This window comes from Heptranchias perlo, chromosome 6, assembly GCF_035084215.1.
Source record: "Heptranchias perlo isolate sHepPer1 chromosome 6, sHepPer1.hap1, whole genome shotgun sequence".
Lineage (NCBI taxonomy): Eukaryota > Metazoa > Chordata > Chondrichthyes > Hexanchiformes > Hexanchidae > Heptranchias > Heptranchias perlo.
Genome location: NC_090330.1, coordinates 107769888 through 107792188, shown reverse-complemented (window position 1 = coordinate 107792188; position 22301 = coordinate 107769888). Strand labels below are relative to the sequence as shown.

Here is a 22301-nt window from a genome sequence, read left to right as displayed (position 1 = left end):
CCCTGGGTTCAGATATAACATTTAACCCCCAATGATAAAAACAGATCTCTCCTGTTTGGCTCGTTGCCGAGATGCCCAAGAACCACAGTTTTCAAAGCCGATAAAGAGTCACTTGGACAAGTTTCACTTCTTTTCCCATTTCTTTTCTATTTGTACTAATGGAATCGGGAGAAACGGAACAAATAGCACGCAGGAACTTGATGTGTTCGCAAAAAGAAGAGAACATTGAGTCTCTAGCCCTCTGTTCAAGAAGAAATGGTGGGGCTGCTGATAATTCAGGGCTAAAAGGGTTAAATTATGAGGACAGGTTGCACAGACTGGGCTTGTATTCCCTTGAGTATAGAAGATTAAGGGGTGATCTAATTGAGGTGTTTAAGATGATTAAAGGATTTGATAGGATAGATAGAGAGAAACTATTTCCTCTGGTGGGGGGAGTCCAGAACAAGGGGGCATAACCTTAAAATTAGAGCCAGGCCGTTCAGGGGCGATGTCAGGAAGCACTTCCTCACACAAAGGGGAGTGGAAATCTGGAACTCTCTCCCCCCAAAATGCTGTTGAGGCTGGGGGTCAATTGAAAATTTCAAAACTGAGATTGATAGATTTTTGTAAGGCGAGGGTATTATGGGTTACGGAACCAAGGGTGGATGGAATTAAGATACAGATCAGCCAATTGAATTGCGGAACAGGCTCGAGGGGCTGAATGGCCTACTCCTGTTCCTATGTTCCTGTGTAATGTGTGCTGGGGTTCTGCGTATTAACTAGATCAAATTTTAAAACGTGATTTCGGGGCTTTAGAAGGCAGAAAAACAAAAAGGCCGGAACAAATATATTAAAAAAAAGGAAAGCTACAAAAAGTGAGATTAGAAAGGCTAAGAGGTAGCACGAGAGAAAATGAGCAAAAAAATATAACGGGCAATAAAAAAGGCTTTGTGCAGGTACATTAATAGTAAGAGATAATCAGACTCAGGGTAGAGTTGCTAAGATATGAAGGGGACAAGCTTGGTGTGGGGGAGTGAGGGAATGACACAGATATTTAGAAAGAAGAAAGACCCACATTTATAAAGTGCCTTTCACGACCTCAGGATGTCTGGAAGCGTTTTATAGCCAATTAAGCACTTTCGAAGTGCAGTCACTAGCGTAATGTAGGAAACGGGGCAGCCAATTTGCACAGAGCAAGAAAGTAACGTCCTTCTGTTTTCACAGAAGAGGTGGAAATCAGGATTGCAAAACCACGATAGCTGTGTGTTTAAGGGTTTTTGCTTCGAGCTTGGCAAATAGCTGAACTCTGCTGCTCCATGTTACAGAGCTGCTCTGCTCCTAATGCCCACCAGAGGGACTTCAAACATCATCTTGATTTTAAAAAAATTGATCAATTCAAATTCCTGGCTTTCAAATTAATTTAAATAAGGATTGGGTGAGTCGAGATGGAATTCTGGAACTGACACTTATACATGAAGCAAGCATCTAATATGTTTGATACGTTGTCAGCTGTGATTTGTTTAATATAATTGCCGTCTGCGTAATTGTCCTGGTGCTGCCTTGTTTTGTACAATTTTTGATCTCACAGGGCTGTGTATCCCAGAGGCATTTTAGTTAAAAGAAAGACGATAATTGTCCACCTTTGTTTATTTTTCCTGATTCTTTTTTTTTTGAGTGGGAACTTGCAATCAAATGATAGCTTTGATTCATATTTGAGTTTGGTTTTCCCAATAGGCAAGTTTCAGCTCTTTCCAGTGCGACGCTAGGTAGAGGGGTCCACGATGGTCGCGTTTTCCAGCGCACATGGGGAGCAAAAACAGTAGGGATACTTAGCCAATTTATCTGATGTGCCTCTTGCTAGCCGACCGCATTGAAGCTGGCCGTGGTAAAGCTCACAGAGCAGGCCGTCCCACCTGTTTTATTGCCGCTGATTTATTTTGGAAGATTTTTAGTTATGTAACATAAAGCCTTCATTCTGAATGATCCGGGGGGGTGCTGCACTGTCGGAGGTGCCGCCTTTCGGATGAGACGTTAAACCGAGGCCCCGTCTGCCCTCTCAGGTGGACGTAAAAGATCCCACGGCCACTATTTCGAAGAAGAGCAGGGGGAATTCTTCCTGGTGTCCTGGGCCAATATTTATCCCTCAACCAATATCACTTAAAAACAGATTATCTGGTCATTATCACAATGCTGTTTGTGGGATCTTGCTGTGCGCAAATTTGTTGCCGCATTTCCTACATTACAGCAATGACCACACTTCAAAAAGTACTTCGTTGGCTGTGAAGAGCTTTGGTACGTCCAATCACCAAGTTCTTGATCCATCCGGAATAAAGAGGCAAGAATGGCTGTCATTGGAAGCTGACTAAAGACAACAAAAAATGTTGAAGTAGCGATCTGGAAGCTGGAATCTCTCCCGGCAAACGAGGCAGCTAAATGATCCCGTGATCCGGTGAGCTGCAGCTGAGAGCCCCCTTCACGAGCTCACAGACACCAATCCCACCAGAGTTTCACTGGTGGGTCCGGGACTGGGCGGGGCAGCTGCGATTTCGGCCTCCAACGCGGTGGGGATGGGTACGATGTCATTGGAGCAGCCCTTTGACCTTTTAACGTGGACCCCGCTTGCCTGGGGTGAGAGCCTTCCATAAAGCCAAAAACTGGTGTTAAAATGGTTTGTGGGGGGAGGGAGGAACAATGGGCGGAGCCCCCCTCCCCAATTCCCACCGGCTGGGCGGGCTGGATTAATATCGACCCTGACGTTTGTGACGTGTTAAAGATTGCTTAAAGGTTTTAGAAGTTCTGTGTTTAACAGAAGCAGCGTTATAAATATTATGGCAATGGTGTATGCGTCAGTGAGTCTGTCCCTGGGTCTTACAATATCAGGTCAGAGCATTAATAATTGATCAGCTGAAATATTATATATGTTCACATGACTGACCACGTAACGGCTGCCTGCCTGGCTGCAGACTGTTAAACTGAATCAAACTCAATGTGGGCAATGCCTCAGTGACCATTATGGTGATCGTAGGGTGTGCCAAACTCCCAACAATCCTCATACTAGCTAACGGCAGCCGGAGTTAGCCTGCTGACAACCTCAGACCCTCTTAAAATGCCTTTTTTCCTTCATTTCCTGTCTCAGAGAATTATCCCATCTTTACCGTTTTGTTACATCGATATTTTGCACGTGAATAATCTTACAATTTTCCATGGCCCCGTGCTTCTCCTTGTGCTCGCTGGCCTACATTGGCTCCCGGGCTGGCAACGTCCCGATTTTGAAATGCTTATCCTTGTTTTCAAACCCTTCCATGGCCTCGCCCCTCCCTATCTCTGTAACCTCCTCCGTCCTTACGTGGCTCGGTGTCAAATCTTGTTTGATCACGCACCTGTGAAGCGCCTTGGGATGTTTTACTACATTAAAGGTGCTACATAAATGCAAGTTGTAGTTGTTAAATAACTCCTATAACTGTGTACAATTGGTAATTTATCTCCACAGACTCACGCTAGTGGGGGCTGGAACATGCTAGTCACAGGTTGTCTAGTAATAAGAGTACAATTCATTGACTCTAGCAGATCTTCAAAGTGTCATTCATTAGCAGTAACAATTTGGGTTTAAAATATCAGGTATTTTTGGTATACGTCACTCTTCGAACAAACATTGCTCCAAATCTTTAAATGTATTTCCAAACTGTGTCACTGACTCTTGCTGATCATAAATGTCAATTTCCCTTTTGTTGACAGCTCTGCTCGAGTTCTTTTGGCAGACTGGGCTAATTAGTTCCCCGAGTGTCTGCCCTGATCCTTGGTGGTGCAGAGACTGGAGCATTTAATGCTCCCAGCCAGCCCAGTGAAGATGTGTTTCTGTTCACAGGTGTTCTACACTGTATTGCGCACAGGCCCGTGAGATTAGAGCTTGAAATTTGAGGTAACTCAGCTGAAACTGAAAACAAAAGCCTTGGCGTTAAGCTGTGGAAAAGGCCTGCATTTATATAGCGCCTCTCTCGACCTCATGACATCCTAAAACTCTTTACAGCCAATGAAATACTTTTTTGAAGTGTGGTCACTATTGTAATGTAGGTAAACGCAGCACCCAATTTGCGCATAGCAAGCTCCCACAAACAGCAATGAGATAAACGATCAGGTAATCTGTTGTTAGTGATGTTGGTTGAGGGATAAATATTGGCCAGCTGAGGCCTGGCTGGTGATTTACGATTGTTTTGTGTGTAATTTTATCACTTGTGTTTAATAGGGTAGATGTAGAGAAGATGTTTCCACTTGCGGGGGAGACCAGAACTAGGGGCCATAAATATAAGATAATCACTAATAAATCCAATAGGGAATTCTGCTGACACTTCTTTACTCATAGAGTGGTGAGAAGATGGAACTCGCTACCACCAAGAAGTGGTTGAGGCGACGAGCATAGATGCATTTAAGGGGAAGCTAAATAAACACATAAGGGAGAAAGGAATAGAAGGATATGTGGATGGGGGTTAGTTGAAGTAGTGAGGGAGGAGGCTCGTATGGAGCATAAACACAGGTGTCGACCTGTTGAGCAAAATAGCCTCTTTCTGTGAAAGACTTGCATTTATATAAGAACATAAGAAATAGGAGCAGGAGTAGGCCAAACGGCCCCTCGGGCCTGCTCCGCCATTCAATCAGATCATGGCAGATCTTTGGCCTCAACTCCACTTTCCCGCCCGATCCCCACATCCCTTGATTCCCCCAGAGTCCAAAATCTATCTACCTCAGCCTTGAATATACTCATGATGTGGAGATGCCGGTGATGGACTGGGGTGGACAAATGTAAGGAGTCTTACAACACCAGGTTATAGTCCAACAGCTTTCACCTGGTGTTGTAAGACTCCTTACATTTGGATATACTCAACGGCTCAGCATCCGCAGCCCTGTGGGGTAGAGAATTCCAAAGATTCACAACCCTCTGAGTGAAGATATTCCTCCTCAGCTCAGTTTTGAATGGCCGACCTCTTATCCCGCGACTATGCCCCCTAGTTCTAGACTCTCCAGGCAGGACATGCAGGTGCAGCAGGTGATCAAGAAGGCCAACAGAATGTTGGCGTTTGCTAGGGGGATAGAATATAAAAACAGGGAGGTATTGCTGCAGTTATATAAGGTATTGGTGAGACCGCACCTGGAATACTGCATACAGTTTTGGTCTCCATACTTAAGAAAAGACATACTTGCTCTCGAGGCAGTACAAAGAAGGTTCACTCGGTTAATCCTGGGGATGAGGGGGCGGACATATGAGGAGAGGTTGAGTAGATTGGGACTCTACTCATTGGAGTTCAGAAGAATGAGAGGCGATCTTATTGAAACATATAAGATTGTGAAGGGGCTTGATCGGGTGGATGCTGTGAGGATGTTCCCAAGGATGGGTGAAACTGGAACTAGGGGGCATAATCTTAGAATAAGGGGCTGCTCCTTCAAAACTGAGATGAGGGGAAACTTTTTCACTCAGAGGGTAGTAGGTCTGTGGAATTTGCTGCCCCAGGAAGCTGTGGAAGCTACGTCATTGAATACATTTAAAACAGAAATAGACAGTTTCCTAGAAGTAAAGGGAATTAGGGGTTACGGGGAGCGGGCAGGAAATTGGACATGAATTTAGATTTGAGGTTAGGATCAGATCGGCCATGATCTTATTGAATGGCGGAGCAGGCTCGAGGGGCCGATTGGCCTACTCCTGCTCCTATTTCTTACGTTCTTATGACATCCCAAAGCGCTTTACGGCCGATGAGGTACTTGTTGAAGTCACTGTTGTGATGTAGGAACCATTCTATGTAATTCTCTGTTGATTTGGTTGTGGGGAAGGGGACATTGAGTGATGTCCTGCTCTGGAGCAGCGCTCCCTTAGGGGAGGCTCCAGCCGGGAGCTGAAGATTAAGCCCCGCCCTCGCCCACAGCGCCCTCAGGCGGCCGGCGGCCGCTTCCCTGCACCGCGGTCCCTCGGATGACGTCAGACAGTAAGCCCCGCCCTCCTCCACCGCCGCCCACAGCGCCCTCAGGCGGCCGGCGGCCCCTTCCCAGCGCCGCGAAGTTCCAGCTGGATGACGCGTGATGTTAAGCCCCGCCCCGTGACCGGCCGCCGCCCACGGCGCCCTCTGCCGGCCGGCCGGCGCCGCGCCCTGTGACGTAGCGGAGCGGCCCCCGGGCTGAGAAGATGGCGGCGGCCGAGTGAGCCGAGCGGCTGCCGCGGTCCCCGGTTCTCCAGGCCTCTCGCTCCGAGCCGAGCCGAGCCGAGCGGACAGGTGGGAGGCCCGACCCGCTTTACCTCCTCACACTCGGGGTAAACAACCGTGCGGGAGTGAGGGGGGGAGGAGGCCGCGGGGAAACAGGCCGAGCCCGGGCCCCACCCCGCTCGGAAACACGCACCGGGCCGGGGCGGTGAGGGGATCGGGCCGGGGCTGTGATGGGGGCCGGGGCTGTGATGGGGGCCGGGCCAGGATGGGTTGTAATGGGGGCCGGGGTGTGATGGGGGCCGGGGCTGGGCTGGGCTGAGGGACCGGGTCGGACCGGGCTGTGATGGGGGCCGGGCCGGGCTGTGTTGGGGGCCGGGCGGTGAGGGGGCCGGGCCGGGCTGGGCTGGGGACCGGGCCGGGCGGTACTGATGCTCCCTCCCTTGTGTTGCAGGCCCGGTGATTGTCCCCCAGGCGGGGAGGAGCCGCCGCTCTCGATCGAGGTTGATTCAGGCCGGCGCCTCGCTCTTGATTCCTGGTCTTTGACGGGTTGGTGCCCGGTTGCCCGGGGTCTCCCCCAGGCCCGGCTTCACTCGCTACCGACAGGAGGAGGAACGGGCAGCGGGGGTGCTATGGCTCACTCTCCGGTGCAGGTCGCTCTGCCCGGGATACAGGTAAGAGATGGTGAGGGGCGGCATCACCGGGGGGGCAGTGGCCGGAGTTGGTGTCCTGGTCCTGGGGAGGACCGGGTGTCTGTGTCCGGGACACCACCTCCTGGTGTCTGGTTATAGCTCCTTTCTCTTGGGCTGGGGACACAGACTCGGAGCTTCTCGCCCTGTGGGTCCAGGGCACGGTGCTGGGGGCAGGAAGGACCCTGAGTTCAGACTCTGGAGTCTCCCCGCGTTTCATTAGAGGTTAAAACAAACAGCAACTTGCATTTATATAGCGCCTTTAACATAGTAAAACGTCCCCAAGGTCTTTCACAGGAGCGATCAAACAAAATTTGACTTAAGGGAGGTATTAGGACACATGGCCAAGCGCTTGGTCAAAGAGCTGGGTTTTAACGAGCGTCTTAAAGAACAAGAGAGAGGCGGAGAGGTTTAGGGTGGGAATTGCAGAGCTTAGGGTCTAGGCAGCTGAAGGCACGGCCGCCGATGGTGGTGGAATTAAAATCGGGGATGCACAAGAGGCCAGAATTGGAGGAGCGCAGAGATCTCGGAGGGTTGTAGGGCTGGAGGAGGTTACAGTGATTGGGAGATGTGTCAAATCAGTGTCAAATTTTGTTTGATAATGCGCCTTGGACCATTTTACTTCATTAAAAGCGGTATGTAAATGCGAGTTGTTACATTATGTAATACTGGATAGTGAGGATGATATAGGGAAAATAAACTATCAAGCGATGAGACAAATAACTCATGAACAGGTAAATAGGGAGAAACTTTCCGCTGTCAGGAAGGTCGGTAACCAGAGGACACAGATTTAAGGTCATTCGCAATTGAACCAAAGGGGAAATGAGGAGAATTTTTTTTTATGCAGCGAGTTATGATCTGGAATGCACTGCCTGAAAGGGCGGTGGAAGCAGATTCAATAACAACTTTCAAAAGGGAATTGGATAAATACTTCAAAAGGAAACATTTGCAGGGCTTTGGGGAAAGAGCAGGGAAGTGGGACTAATTGGAAAGCTCTTTCAAAGATCCAGCACAGGCATGATGGGCTGAATGGCCTCCTTCTGTACTATAAGATTCTATGATAATAGGCACAGGTGAGTTATATGCCCCTGGGAGCTGCTGTGTTTCCCCTACATAAGTAACTATCCAATGTTGCAAATTCTATTTCATTTATCTTTACAAAATACAAATTTTGCTTTCATCTTGATCTTCTGACCACATATCCACCAAGACCGCCTACTTCCACTTCCGTACATGGCCTGTCTCCGCCCCTGCCTCAGCTCATCTGCAGCTGAAACCCTCGTCCACGCCTTTGTTACCTCCAGGCTTGACTATTCCAATGATCTCCTGGCCAGCCTCCCACCTTTCATAAACTTGAGCTCATCCAAAACTCTGCTGCCCGTATTCTTGTTTAAAAAGGGAGAAAGTGATAGATTGAGTAATTACAGGCCAGTCAGCCTAACCTCGGCGGTGGGCAAATTATTGGAAAAAATTCTGAGGGACTGTATTAATCGTCATTCAGAAAGGCACAAATTAATCCGTGCCTATCAGCATGCATTTGTTAAGGGAAAGTCCTGTTTGACTAACTTGATTGAATTTTTTGAGGAAGTAACAAGGAGGGTTGATGAGGGTAACGCGTTTGATGTAGTGTACATGGATTTTATCAAGGCTTTTGACAAGGTTCCACATGGCAAACTGGTCAGAAAAGTAAAAGCTCATGGGATCCAGGGGAAAGTGGCAAGTTGGATCCAAAATTGGCTCAGTGGCAGGAAGCAAAGGGTAATGGTCGACAGGTGTTTTTGTGACTGGAAGGCTGTTTCCAGTGGGGCTCCGCAGGGCTCAGTACTAGGTCCCTTGCTTTTTGTGGTATATATTAATGATTAAGACTTAAATGTTGGGGCATGATTAAGAAGTTTGCAGATCGCTGACCTACATTGGCTCCCGGTCTGGCAACGCCTCGATTTTAAAATTCTCTCAAATCCCTCCATGGCCTCACGCCTCCTCAACTCTGTAACCTCCTCCAGTCCTACGACTCTCCGAGATCTCTGTGTTCCTCCAATTCTGGCCTCTTGCGCATCCCCGATTTTCATCACCCCACCGTTGGCGGCCGTACCTTCAGCTGTCTAGGCCCAAAGCTCTGGAATTCCCTCCCTAAACCTCTACCTTTCTCTCCTCCTTTAAGACGCTCCTTAAAACCTATCTCTTTGACCAAGTTTTTGTTCACTTGTTCTAATATCTCCTCGTCAAAATTTGTTTGATCGTTTCTGTGAAGCGCTTTGCAATGTATTACTATGTTAAAGGTGCTATGTAAATGCAAGTTGTTGTTATTCACAGAGTGGTTTCAGTTTCTTGTACTGTGACACTGCGTTTGACATCTCAAAAACTCAGTTTGATGTCATGCTGTTGGGATGATGTGCCATTTGGCAAACTGCTATTTGAATTGGTTGAATCTCCCAAATTGCTGTTTGTAATTTCCATTACATACTGTTCTGTCAGTTTCTATGCTGAATTAATTAATGAAGTACTATATTGGTGATAGGTAATCAGTTCTGCAGATTATTTAGTTTACAAGCTGCGTTTCCTGTACAGATTGATAAATGGCATTTATATAATACGGTAACAAATTTGCACAGCATGGACTTACTGCACAACTGTATTTGACTGGCATTTCGATTAGTCCCCAGCTCTATTTGACATACCTGTAAAGTACCCGAGATTGTGTGCAATGGAGCATTTTCCAATTCAGAGTATTCACTCAGCAAACAACAGGTTTTTGCATGATAGTACAGAGTGTATTACCGCAGCTTCAATGCTAAATTGCTGTGAAACTTCAAAACGTAGTCAGACCGTTTACAGATCAGAGGTGGGTTCCCATAAAGTGACATTCCTTGCCAAAGCAATGTAATTTTGTACTGCAGACAGAGAAAGGTATTTTTTAAAACATTTGAATTTGACACCTACTTGATTTATACACGTTGCGCATAAGAATTTATTATTTGTGGTTACCATGGTGCATCTCAATAATGGTGCCAGCACTTTCCGAGCTATTCACTACTGAACAAATCCTCCCTGTTGCAGAAATAAGAGCAGTGGGCTCCAGACAGCTATTGGTCGTTATTTTGTGCAGAAGGCAATGAACAGAAAGTGATACATTTATAGCCTGGTGCAATGTGTGTGGTTATCTCTATATATAACATTAACTGTGTATTATCATCAATTACTGCAGTGCAGATCTTTACACCAAGTTGCTATTAGCATATAAATCCCAAAATGTTTGGGCATACTCTGCATTGAGGTAGACAGTAGATCAGTCCTGAAATTTCCTAGTATTGTCACTCGGCTTGTTTTTGTGTTGGTACCCAGTTTGATGTAAGAAAAATCCTACTTTAAAGCCAAGTAGGATTTGCCTCTCCTCCCACTACAATCACCCATCAAAATACAACCCAGATACAGACCGTGTTTAGAAGAATGGAATCCATACACACTATTCCCGGCCAGAATGGAGATTGAGTAATTCCCCAGTCAATCACGCCTGGAGACACTGCTGTGACTGGGATTGATTTTACACGCATAATTTGTATTATGTAACTCTCCTCCACTCACTGCGTTTTGCTGGAGAAATAATCCTGCTTTTATCGGGAGACGTTGCTGTAGTTTGGATCATGAGTCCTGTTTGTTGTAGTTGTAGAGACGCTTTTTAAATAGACTCTGTAAACTGTTTACTGTAGTGCGCCATTTAAATAGACTGTTTGCTGAGTAACTAGACTTTGATGTGAAATAGACTGTTTGCTGTGAGTGCTGTTGTAAGACCCGCCCCGTCTTCAACACATTGGCTGACACAGTGGTGTCAAGAGGCACTCTATATATTGAATCATCTACTGAAATTCTGCCCTTCTAGCAATGTCAGCCCTTGCTGCTCAGCCGGTATTTGTGTGTTTTGATATTAATGCTGGTGTCTGTGCCTCAGTCTAGCATAGTACTCATCGCATCACAAGGTGAAAGCCTTCCCTCTTTCAAAAACATTGCAGTACTAATTTTAAAAATTTGATGAGTCTCTATTTGCATGTTGATCATGTGACTGTGAGTGAGGCGCTGAATCCTGTGACTGATGGAATTGGAGTTTCAGCAAACACGAGTGTTGTCAGGAAGTTCTGTACTCCCGCCTGAGGAGCATACAGTAACGGCCACTTGCATTTATATAGCGCATTTAACATAGCAAAACGTACCAAGGCACTTCATAGGAGTGATTATCAAACAAAATTTGACACCAAGCCATATAAGGAGATATTAGGAGAGGTGACCAAAAGCTTGGTCAAAGAGGTAAGTTTTAAGGAGCGTCTTGAAGGAGGAGAGAGACATTTAGGGAGGGAATTCTAGAGCTTAGGGCCTAGGTAGCTGAAGGCACAGCTGCCAATGGTGGAGTGATGAAAATCGGGGATGCGCAGGAGGCCAGAATTGGAGTAGCGCAGAGATCTCTGAGGGCTGTAGGGCCAGAGGAGGTTACAGAGATAGGGAGGGGCGAGGCCATGGAGGGATTTGAAAACGAGAATGAGAATTTTTAAATCGAGGCGTTGCCGGACCGGGAGCCAATGTAGGTCAGCGAGCACAGGGGTGATGGGTGAACGGGACTTGGTGCGCGTTAAGGTACGGGCAGCAGAGATTTGGATGAACTCGTTCTTACGAAGGGTAGAAGGTGGGAGGCCGGCCAGGAGAGCATAGACGAAGAGGTAGCTATTCTAGAATCAACACGTATTGATCAGGGCCAATAGAGCGTTACCTGAAATACCAGTCTCTTTCTGAACTCTGGCCTTGCAGCAACATTAACATTCATTTCATTTAGCTATTCCATAACAAAGATATAATGAGATTCTAAATTCTAAATAAAGTCCCTTTTAAGAGTGTGGGCTTACAACCACAGGCAAAATATACTAAAACATGTTTGTTCTTGTGTTCGGGAATGTGCTCAAAGTACAGACTTCTTTCCTTTGATATGTTTTGTGAATATAATAAGTTTGTTTCTTTTTCTGCAAGAGTAAATTTTACCCTTGTATGGCTTTTTAAAATTATTTATAGCAATAAATTCCTGATTAGTGCAAACATTCACCCTTAACAAAATAAGTTTTTCAGTGACACTTAATCTGCACTTGTGACCTTAAATTCTTTATCTTGTATGTGATATTAACCTAGTCTATAAAAATAAAAACCCAACTATGCCAATAGCTTATATTGATGAAAGGTGAGATGCTGATGTAGGCTATCTTCATTAAAAGATATGTTGGGTAAAATTAGATTTGATTTCAAACCTGTATTTCTATATCCAATTACGTAACTCAGTGGGTAGCACTCTCGCCTCTGTGTCAGAAGGTTGTGGATTCAAGTCCCATTCTAGAGACTTGAGCACAAAATCTAGGCTGACCCTCCCAGTGCAGTACTAAGGGAGTGCTGCACTGTCGGAGGTGCAGTCTTTCAGATGAGACGTTAAACCGAGGCCCCATCTGCCCCCTCAGGTGGACATAAAAAATCCCATGCCACTATTTCAAAGAAGAGCAGGGTGTCCTGGCCAATATTTATCCATCAACCAACATTGCTTAAAAAAAATATTATCTGGTCATTATCTCATTGCTGTTTGTGGGAGCTTGCTGTGCACAAATTGGCTGTCGCGTTTCCTACATTACAACAGTGACTACACCTCAAAAGTACTTCATTGGCTGTAAAGCGCTTTGGGACGTCTTGAGGTTATGAGAGGCCCTGTATAAATGCAAGTCTGTCTTTCTTCATGAAGTTTAGCACAAGTTTCATTGTATTTTTCACAGTTTTTTCCCCTCTTTCTTAGAATTTAAAAGCAGATCCAGAAGAACTATTCACAAAACTGGAGAAGATTGGCAAGGGCTCTTTCGGTGAAGTTTTTAAAGGAATAGACAATCGGACTCAGAAAGTTGTGGCCATAAAAATTATCGATCTTGAAGAAGCTGAAGATGAAATTGAAGATATTCAGCAGGAAATAACTGTCCTGAGTCAGTGTGATAGTCCGTATGTTACAAAATACTATGGATCTTATCTAAAGGTGAGACTTATCATGTTTACTTGCTTTTTTTAGGGGGGAGGAGGAGGAGAGGATGTTGTGTGGATGGAATATGGATGGGTTTCTTTTAGATAGAATAAAACCACGGTGGCTAGACTTTGGTAAAGAATTGCATTAAGTGGTATTGAATATTTGGGGTGTTTTTAGTATGACTAGTTCAAATCAATTTTGAGATAAACTGAGTGTGTTCCTTGATTGTTCTATAGTCTTCACTGAAACACTGTTGAGAACAGTATTTAATTGACCTGGTGACTGGTGGTATTGCTAATATGAATCTACCAAGATTAATTTACCAATTAAAATTAATTGGGGTAAGGGAGATAGTAAAATGATAGCAGTCTGAATTCCCCGCAAGACTCTCGTTTTAACTGTGGGTGGATTGAAGAGTTTGCTGCGGCTTGTTCCCACCCACATGTTGCCTGATCAAGTTTTACAGGCTGCCAGTGGGACGTGAGATTGGATCATTATTCCAGTTGCTTTGGGGGAGATGGGAACAGTTGAATTGGAAGAATGATAAAGCAACTCTTAGCAGAAAAAAAACTTCCAAAAGGATTGAGGGTACATTACGAAAGAAAGAAAAATTCTTAATTCATTTTTTTAGATTTTGGACTGTACTGCATGTATAATGCTTGAGCACCGTAGAGCTCTTTTGGTTAGTCAAAGCTAGGGCTACCAGTTTATGGTTATTGAATAAGTTATGTCATAACACCCTTAATCAGACTCTGCCCACTCACTAGTTACATCACAGGATCCAACTCTCTGATCCAAAAGGTTGGACACCCCTGGTGTAAGATTCTGGACTCTACAATATACACCTTAAGTCATCTTATCTTAACCCCTCTCCCTCTCTTAAAATCTATCTATATGTCTTAGAGGAGCTGATTGTCACTGACAACGTTCCCCCTTCCACTCGCTCAGGCCTGAATCAAACCTTGGCATCCTGTTCGACCCGGCGCAGAACCTGAAACGCCACATCATATCCATCACCAAAACTGCTTATTTCCATCTCCACAACATTGCCTCTCTGCTGCTGAAACCCTTACCCATTCTTCTGCCACCTTGGCTTGATTACTCTAGTGTTCTCCTTGCTGGCTGGCCTTCCACTCTCCACTCCTTTCTAAACTCCAAATTATCCAAAATACTGTTTCTTGTATCCAGCCCTGCACTTTTGTGACCCCTCCTTTCTCATCCATTGGTGGTAGAGCCTTTCCCCTCACTCTGTGGAACTTACCCCCCCCCAGCCCCGCATCCTAAACCGCTCTGCCTTTCTTTCCAAAAACCTCAAATCACCTTTTCAAGCAAGCTTTTGGTTGCCCCATCCCTAATCTTTTACCCCATGGGTTCCCATCTATTTCCATTTCTGAAATGCATTGGGGACTTTTTTACTTTTAAAGGCTTTATACAGAAAGGTAAGTTGTAGATGACAGATCTTCAAAATAGATGTTTGTTCTGAGACCGAGTCCTACCTAACAACCTGACGTGATTTGTTTAGGTTTGATAGGATAGACATAGAGAAGATATTTCCATTTGTGGGGGAGACCAAAAGTAGGGGCCATGAATGTAAGATAGTCACCATGCCAAATTTACTATTTAACAGTTGCACTTAATTTTCAGCAAGGAATGCATTAGCAATCTCACATTGTCTAATTACATTCTTTTAGTTAATTATCTCATTGTTTATGATTTGGAGGAAAGTAAATAAAATATCAGAGCCCAGTGCTCATGAAATAGTGTAAGTTGAGCAGTCACAGAGAGCACGACATAAGGTGTAGCAAGCTAAAGCAACTGGGTTTCCAAGATGAAACCGGTATAAAGAAAAAAAGATTTATATGTTGCCTTTCAAGACATCAGGATGTCCCAAAGCGCTTTACAATCAATGAAGTACTTTTGAAATGTAGTTAACACATAGCAAGGTCCCACAAACGGCAGTGTGATAATGACCAGATCATCTGTTTTAGTGATGTTGGTTGAGGGATAAATATTGGCCACGACACCGGGGAGAACTGCCCCTGATCATCTTCAAAATAGTGGCCGTGGGATCTTTTACGTAAACCTGAGAGGTCAGGCGGGGCCTCGGTTTAACATCTCATCTGAAAGATGGCACCTCTGACAGTGCAGCACTCCCTCAGTACTGCATTGGAGTGTCATCCTGGATTTTGTGCTCAAGTCTCTGGAGTGGAACTTGAACCCACAACGTTCTGACTCAGAGGTGAGAGTGCTACCCGCTGAGCCACGGCTGAACCAGCCCTATTACATTTTTGGGATCACACAGTGCCTACAGTATGATGTGTATTTTGTTTGGGTAGCTTGAGGATCTTCGCTTAAAACTGAGAAACTTTAAAGCAATTGTATGAAGTATGGAAAATTTTGCTTATCGGGTCCCCACTTTTCGAACAAATAGCTTTGGTAAAGTGGTGCTTTTTATGTAATCTGTATAGTAAATGTCATCAGTGCAGAATTTTTTATTAGGCACTCTAATTTCAAGTAGCTATTAACTCTGTTAGGCCCAAGAGACGGATTCCTTGTATGTTTGTGCTCTTTCCTCCCTCCCCCACAACGTTCTTTGAGTAAGGCTGAAAGCATTGCCTTTACCTTGATCATTTAAGGTTTTGCATTTATTTCCATAAGTTAAGGACATTTTTTCTCCATTTCCGTTTGGTATCTCTGAATTGTTTGCTTTTTAAAAAACAGAAGAGAATTAGTTTCTGCCTCTTTGTTGCTTTAAGGACATCGGTATTGTGTGATGGAGGCTCACCAGCTACTCATAGAATTATACAGCACAGAAGGAGGCCATTCGGCCCATCATGCCTGTGCCAGCTCTTTGAAAGAGCTATACAATTAGCCTCACTCCCTGCTTTTTCCCCATAGACTTGGAAATTTTCCCCTTCAAGTATTTATCCAATTCCCTTTTGAAAGTCACTATTGAATCTGCTTCCACCACCCTTTCAGGCAGCGCATTCCAGATCGTAACAACTCGCTGCGTAAAACAATGTCTCCTCATCTCCCCTCTGGTTCTTTTGCCAAATACCTTAAATCTGATTACCGACCCACCTCACAGTGGAAAGAGTTTCTCCTTATTTACTCTTATCAAAACCCTTCATAATTTTGAACACCTCTATTAAATCTCCCCTTTTGTTTGGCAGTACCTATAAATGGTTTGGAAGATCACACCGTGCTGATGTTCTGAACCAGATCTTTAACTGAGAAGGTTTGCTTCATCTAGAGAACACCTTGTCAGCCTGATTTTGCCTGAAGTGCTAATTGTCCTCTTTGGCATGTTGTGGAGAATATTAATTTCATAGAAAGAAAGAAAGTAGGGTGGGAGGAGGCTCATGTAGAGCATAAACGCCGACATAGACCAGTTGGGCCAAATGGCCTGTTTCATTGCTGTAGTTTCGAGGCAACTCGATGTAACTTGCATTTGTACAGCGCCTTTCACGACCTCAGGACGTCCCAAAGTGCTTTACGGCCAATGAAGTACTTTTGAAGTGTAGTCACTTGTAGGAAATGCGGCAGCCAGTTTTGCTCACAGCAAGCTCCCACAAACAGCAATGAGATAATGGCCACGTAATCTGTTTTTAGTGATGTTGGTTGAGGGATAAATATTGACCGCGGGTTATTTGAAGACCTGCTTTCTTAAGAGCTAGCTAAAATTGTCCAAAGGACCAAAGGTGTGGGGGTGTCAGGCAGCATCACTGGTTTAGGTATTCCAAAGAAGCTAAATTAATATTAGTGGCACCTTCATTAGGTAACAACAGTCTTTTAAGCACCCTCTAACTAGTTAATTTTTATAAGAGGCCCTGACAACCACTCTTTAAGCTCTTCAAAAGAGAGATAAGCAGCCTTGGGAGTCTAACGTATGGCCTGGATAGGAGGTACGTACTTGTGTGTGGTGCTGGGTGCCAGCTGTCTTCACTAATACAAGGTGTAAAACTTCCATACATTGGCTTACTTCACCAATCCTATCCCTTTAATTCCTTACTGTCGGGGAATGTGACTCGGAGGTTCCCTGGGATCACGAGTGACCCCATCGTTCAGACCTCCCAGCAACTATTGGTGCTCTTGCATTTCTGTGGTGCATGGAAGGAAGGTTCTTTAAATGTCATCTCTGGTGATAAGCCACCCTTTGAACACGCCCAGGTAAAAGCCGGCATGGTCCAGTTGGGCAGAATAGCTGTAGGCTCGATGTAAGCTGATCGCTTCATACCATCAGACGTGTATTGTATTTGTTTGTAGTTTTCTGTGGGGGGTAGGGAGAGGGAGGAATGTGGGAATGTTAACTGTACAGTACCCATTTCTTGGCTGTTGCTCTTGTGACTTAGTGCAATTGATGCCTCACTGGTAGTTTGAAATTTATTAGAGACTGATTCGGTTTGTTAAAGAGTGAAGCATATCTTACAGCCTTTGTATAAAAGCCAGTGTATTCTGTAACATGGTATTGACAAAACGTACGACTCTTGTATTGTTTCATGAAAACCGCAAACTTGAATTTTAAACAGTTCTGAGATTCTGTAATATCACTAATCGTTGACAATTTCCAAAAGCCCCACTGATTATTATATTTTAGTTTTGTGGTTTCAGTAGCAACTTTCAGCTGCCAAGCTGTGCAGAGGCAGTTATGGCATCAGTCTTCTCCTTAAGTGATTTTTGTTCAGCGGGCCTGGTTTGGAGTAGTTTCAGATTATAAGTTTAAAACGATAATAAACTGTGATGGAAAATTCACATTATCCAAACTTCAAAAAATATTCTTTACACTTCAAAAAAAATACCATACTCGATTCATAACAACTTTCCGCTTCAAACTGGAATATCTACCCCATTTGATAAATGCTAATACCCTATACAATTACATTTAGTCAAATGAACACCAAATTGTTTTTGAAGAAGAGCAGGGAAGCTCTCCCCGGTGTCCTGGCCAATGTTTATTCCTCAACCAACATCAGTAAAATACTAATTATCTGGTCAGTATCACCTTGCTGTGCGTGGGACCTTGCTGTGCACAAATTGGCTGCCACGTTTCCTACATTACAATAGTGACTACAATTCAAAGGTACTTCATTGGCTGTAAAGCGCTTTGGGACGTCCTGAGGTCATGAAAGGCACTATATAAATAAATAAATACAAGTTTTTCTTTCATTATAGGTTTATATTGACATGCAGCAGTCCACGGTTTCACTGTAGAATTGTACGGACATCTGTAGCCTGGTACTAATAATAGGTTGAGTAGGCTACGGTGCTGTATAGGAAAGGTCACAAAGTTAAAAGCCCTTCTACATTAAAGGTGCTATATAAATGCAAGCTGTTGCTGAATGGCTCTGATCCTGTATTTATTTTCATATGAAGTCACTGTCTTGCTGCTGCTTGATAGTGAACAATTCAACAGACAGTATCATTGAAGGGACAAGGACACCTTACTGGATAAAAGTGATTTCCAGTGCCGTTCTCTGGTCTTTTTTTTTGTGCCCCCTTTTCCCCCTCTTGTTCTGAAGTGCTTTTCATTTACCCTCATTTACAGCTCTAGGAAGATTCTTCCCGAAAGGCGAGTGATGATAATTGCCCTTATCTGGAAAATTACACGACCATTGTTTTCAGACACTACAATCTTTTGGTGTGGTTTTAAAAAAAAAAAATCTTTTATTTTTGGGCTTTTTGCTTTGGCTGCTCAAATGACACATGGTAGATATTTGGTGTTCATTTGACTAAATGCAATTGTATAGGGTATAGCATTTATCAAATGGGTAGAAAATCTAGTTTGAAATGGAAAATTGTTATGAACTGAGCACGATATTTTTTGTCATGTAAAAAGTATTTTTTGAAATTTCGCTAATGTGAATATTCTATCAGTTTTTTTATAGCCTACGATACCTAGAGCTGTAACACAGTTTCCGTATTTTGCTCTTGCATGGCTCAGTGGTAGTAGCGCTCTCGCCTCTGAGTGAGAAGTTTGTGGGCTTAAGTCTCTCTAGAAAAGAAAAGAGAAGACTGAGGGGCGACCTAATAGAGGTCTTCAAAACTATGAAGGGGTTCGATAGGTTAGAAATAGTGAAGATGTTTCCACTTAATGGGGAGTCCAAAACGAGGGGCCATAAATATAAGATAGTCACTAATAAATCCAATAGGGAATTCAGGAGAAACTTCTTTACCCAGAGAGTGGTTAGAATGTGGAACTCACTATCACATGGAGTGGTTAAGGCGAATAGCATAGATGCATTTAAGAGGAAGCTAGATAAGCACATGAGGGAGAAAGGAATGGAAGGTTATGCTGATCGTTAGATGAAGAGGGGTGGGAGGACGCTCGTGTGGAGCATAAACAGCGGCATAGACCTGTTGGGCAGACTGGCCTGTTTCTGTGCTGTAAATTCTATGTAATTCAGTCTTTTGATTCTTGAAGTAGTTCATAAAAATTGCAGAAACCCCAGTAAATTCTGAATTTAATAAGGTGTAACCTAATGGTCCTTCTCTACCATGAGGTACTATATATAGCTTCCCATGCATGTTCAAATTGATCTTACCATAATAAATTGTTTTGCAACAATCTTTTCATCTTTCACATTAATTTGTTTAATTTATAGAAATATAAGAGTACTTGAGATTTGTTAAGGCACTTGAAAAGCTAGCTAATAGGAACTTAAAATCAAACGACTTGGGGTTTGTAGTGTGTTCATGGTGTGCAGCACTTTCAACAACAACAACTTGCATTTATATAGCGCCTTCAATGTAGTAAAACATCCCAAGGCGCTTCACAGGAGCGATTGTCAAACAAAATTTGACACCGAGTCACATAAGGAGATTTTAGGACAGGTGACCAAAAGCTTGGTCAAAGAGGTAGGTTTTAAGGAGCGTCTTAAAGGAAGACAATTGTAAACAATTTTACAACACCAAGTTATAGTCCAGCAATTTTATTTTAAATTCACAAGCTTTCGGAGACTTCCTCCTTCCTCAGGTAAATGTTCAGGAGCTCCTTGAAGCCTACGCATTTATACATATAGAACAATACATGGTGTTTACAGACTGCCCCTGCAACTGCCCGTTGCCAAGGCAATCACCGTGTTCAGACAGAGAGGTGTCACCTGCAGAACCCCCGAATACACATTCAACAAAAAAACAAACAGGGAAAAAAAAACAGAGAAAAAAAACAGAGAGAGGCAGAAACATCCGGAAGGCAGAGAGAGCCCGCAAATGACCCATTATATTAAAAACAGATAACATTTGTTCGCTGGTGGGGTAACGTGTAGCGTGACATGAACCCAAGATCCCGGTTGAGGCCGTCCTCATGGGTGCGGAACTTGGCTATCAATTTCTGCTCGACGATTTTGCGTTGTCGTGTGTCTCGAAGGCCGCCTTGGAGTACGCTTACCCGAAGGTCGGTGGATGAATGTCCATGACTGCTGAAGTGTTCCCCGACTGGGAGGGAACCCTCCTGTTTGGCGATTGTTGCGCGGTGTCCGTTCATCCGTTGTCGCAGCGTCTGCATGGTCGAGAGGAAGAGAGAGAGGTCAAGGCTTAGGGAGGGAATTTGAGAGCTTGGGGCCTAGACAGCTGAAGTCTCGGCTGCCAATGGTGGAGCAATGGAAATTGGGGATGCGCAAGAGGCCAGATTTTCAAATTGCTTGTTAATGTGTTGTGATTTACCCTATAAGCAGTTTTTTGATAATTGTTCGTTTCGTGCACAGGATACAAAATTATGGATTATAATGGAATATCTAGGTGGTGGCTCTGCCTTAGATCTGGTAAGTACATTTTTAAAAAAAATTGCTATGGAAGATTCATTGGGAAACTTTATTCTTTTGCAGAACAGGAATGTATTCATTACAAGACATACTGTGGAGAGATTGCTCTCGTGGCTCTGCCCAGACTAGGTCTGTAGGAGCTCCAGTTTTACTAAATGGAATAAATATTGAATAATAGGTTTAAATGGCAATAAAATAAGGTAACTGTCAATGTCAGCTGCCCAATGCAGGTGTACTAAATTGCAATAGCAGAGCCACTAATGCTAATTAGTAAGTTTTAGTTTAATTTTCAATTGCAATTTTCTAAACCAGTTTTCTGCAATGCAGCTGAAAAATGAAGAATGTAACTTAATGAAATATTTGGATTCCAGAAAATGCATTGACAGTGTTAAATTTGAAGCAGAAATATTAAAGCCTCCCCTCCATATTGGTATGGAAAATGTGCAGTCCTTCAACTGATATTGTTTTTATGGCGCTGGATTGAGTGTGTTGCAAATCTGACCTTATCTAAAATTAATTACAAGACTGGCTAATATTGGAATTTGTGAAATCAGGAAAATGAGGAGCTAAGTTAAATCTTGCCAATCTTGCAATAAAATCAAATTAATAACAGCTATTGAACCTCTATGCAATTGATCAGTTATTATATCTATTTACAAATTTCTGTAAGAAGAATTTTTTTCTTCAGGAATTTTAGTAAAAAATCAAATTGTAAAGTAGATTGTGTCTCCCCCTCTTAAAAAAAAAATCTTCAGCTTCATTATACAAATTGGAAACTTTTCCATATCTTTTTAAGTAAACAAGTAGATTTGTAAAATACTGATGCAAGGGATATATTTTACGGGGAAATTAGAAAAGTACACGAGGGTGAAAGCAATAGAAGGTTATGCTGATAGGGTGAGATGACGTAGGGTGAGAGGAGGCTCATGTGGAGCATAAACACCAGCACAGACCAGTTGGGTTGAATGGCCTGTTTCCATGCGGTAAATTTGATGTAATTTTGTAGACCATCTACCACTTTTTCAAATACCTTTCACTTTGCTGTTTCACTTAAATATTTTAACAGATATTTCCAAACTTCTAAACTGTATGACAAATAAGTGATGTAATGCCAACCATGATGGCTCTTTCCATTGGAGCTAGATGTCTCTGACCTCTAAGTTTTCCTTATAAGAACATTGACAAAACTGAAATTACCCTATTTGGCTCTTCCCAGAATCCTGTCAGTCTCCCTGGCTACTTGCTCATTCTGAACCCAGCAGTGTGGAATGTCAGTCCTTTGTCTGCCCCTGAGCTGCGTTTTCTATTCCACATCTGTTGCCAACATTACCCCCTTCAAGGTCCAGTATGTTTGCCTGCTTATTCCCCTACCTCAACCCCTTTTTCTCCCCACTGCTAAAACTCTCACCTACACTTTCGCCAACTTGAAGATTGACTTCCCTAATGCTGCTCTTGCCACCACCCTTCACAGAATTTAACTAATCCAGAGATCCGTAACTCAAATCATCTCCCAAATGCAGTCCCATACACCCATCACTGCTTCCCAACAGATGGGATCAGACTACAGGCGAACGGGAATGTGCAGAGATTGTTTCTCACACAGCTTTTCATTACATTAAAGTGGTAGCATGACGGGGGAGGTAAATTTTAATTCCGC

At 43.7% G+C, this 22301-nt stretch overlaps 1 protein-coding gene across 2 annotated transcripts in view; it reads left to right on the top strand.

Moving 5' to 3' along the window:
• Nucleotides 1–6106: 6106 nt before the first annotated feature.
• The window catches only part of LOC137323125 (serine/threonine-protein kinase 24), a 35373-nt gene continuing 19178 nt past the window's right edge, over nt 6107–22301 (top strand). The window contains exons 1-4 of one of the 2 annotated variants that reach the window (XM_067986582.1): nt 6107–6236; nt 6619–6838; nt 12666–12896; nt 20588–20644. In XM_067986582.1, coding sequence (XP_067842683.1) covers nt 6797–6838; nt 12666–12896; nt 20588–20644 — 330 coding nt within the window. In that variant the 5' untranslated portion in view covers nt 6107–6236; nt 6619–6796. Of the gene's footprint in view, nt 6275–6618; nt 6839–12665; nt 12897–20587; nt 20645–22301 lie in introns of both variants that reach the window. The other variant, XM_067986581.1, reaches the window with a different exon arrangement.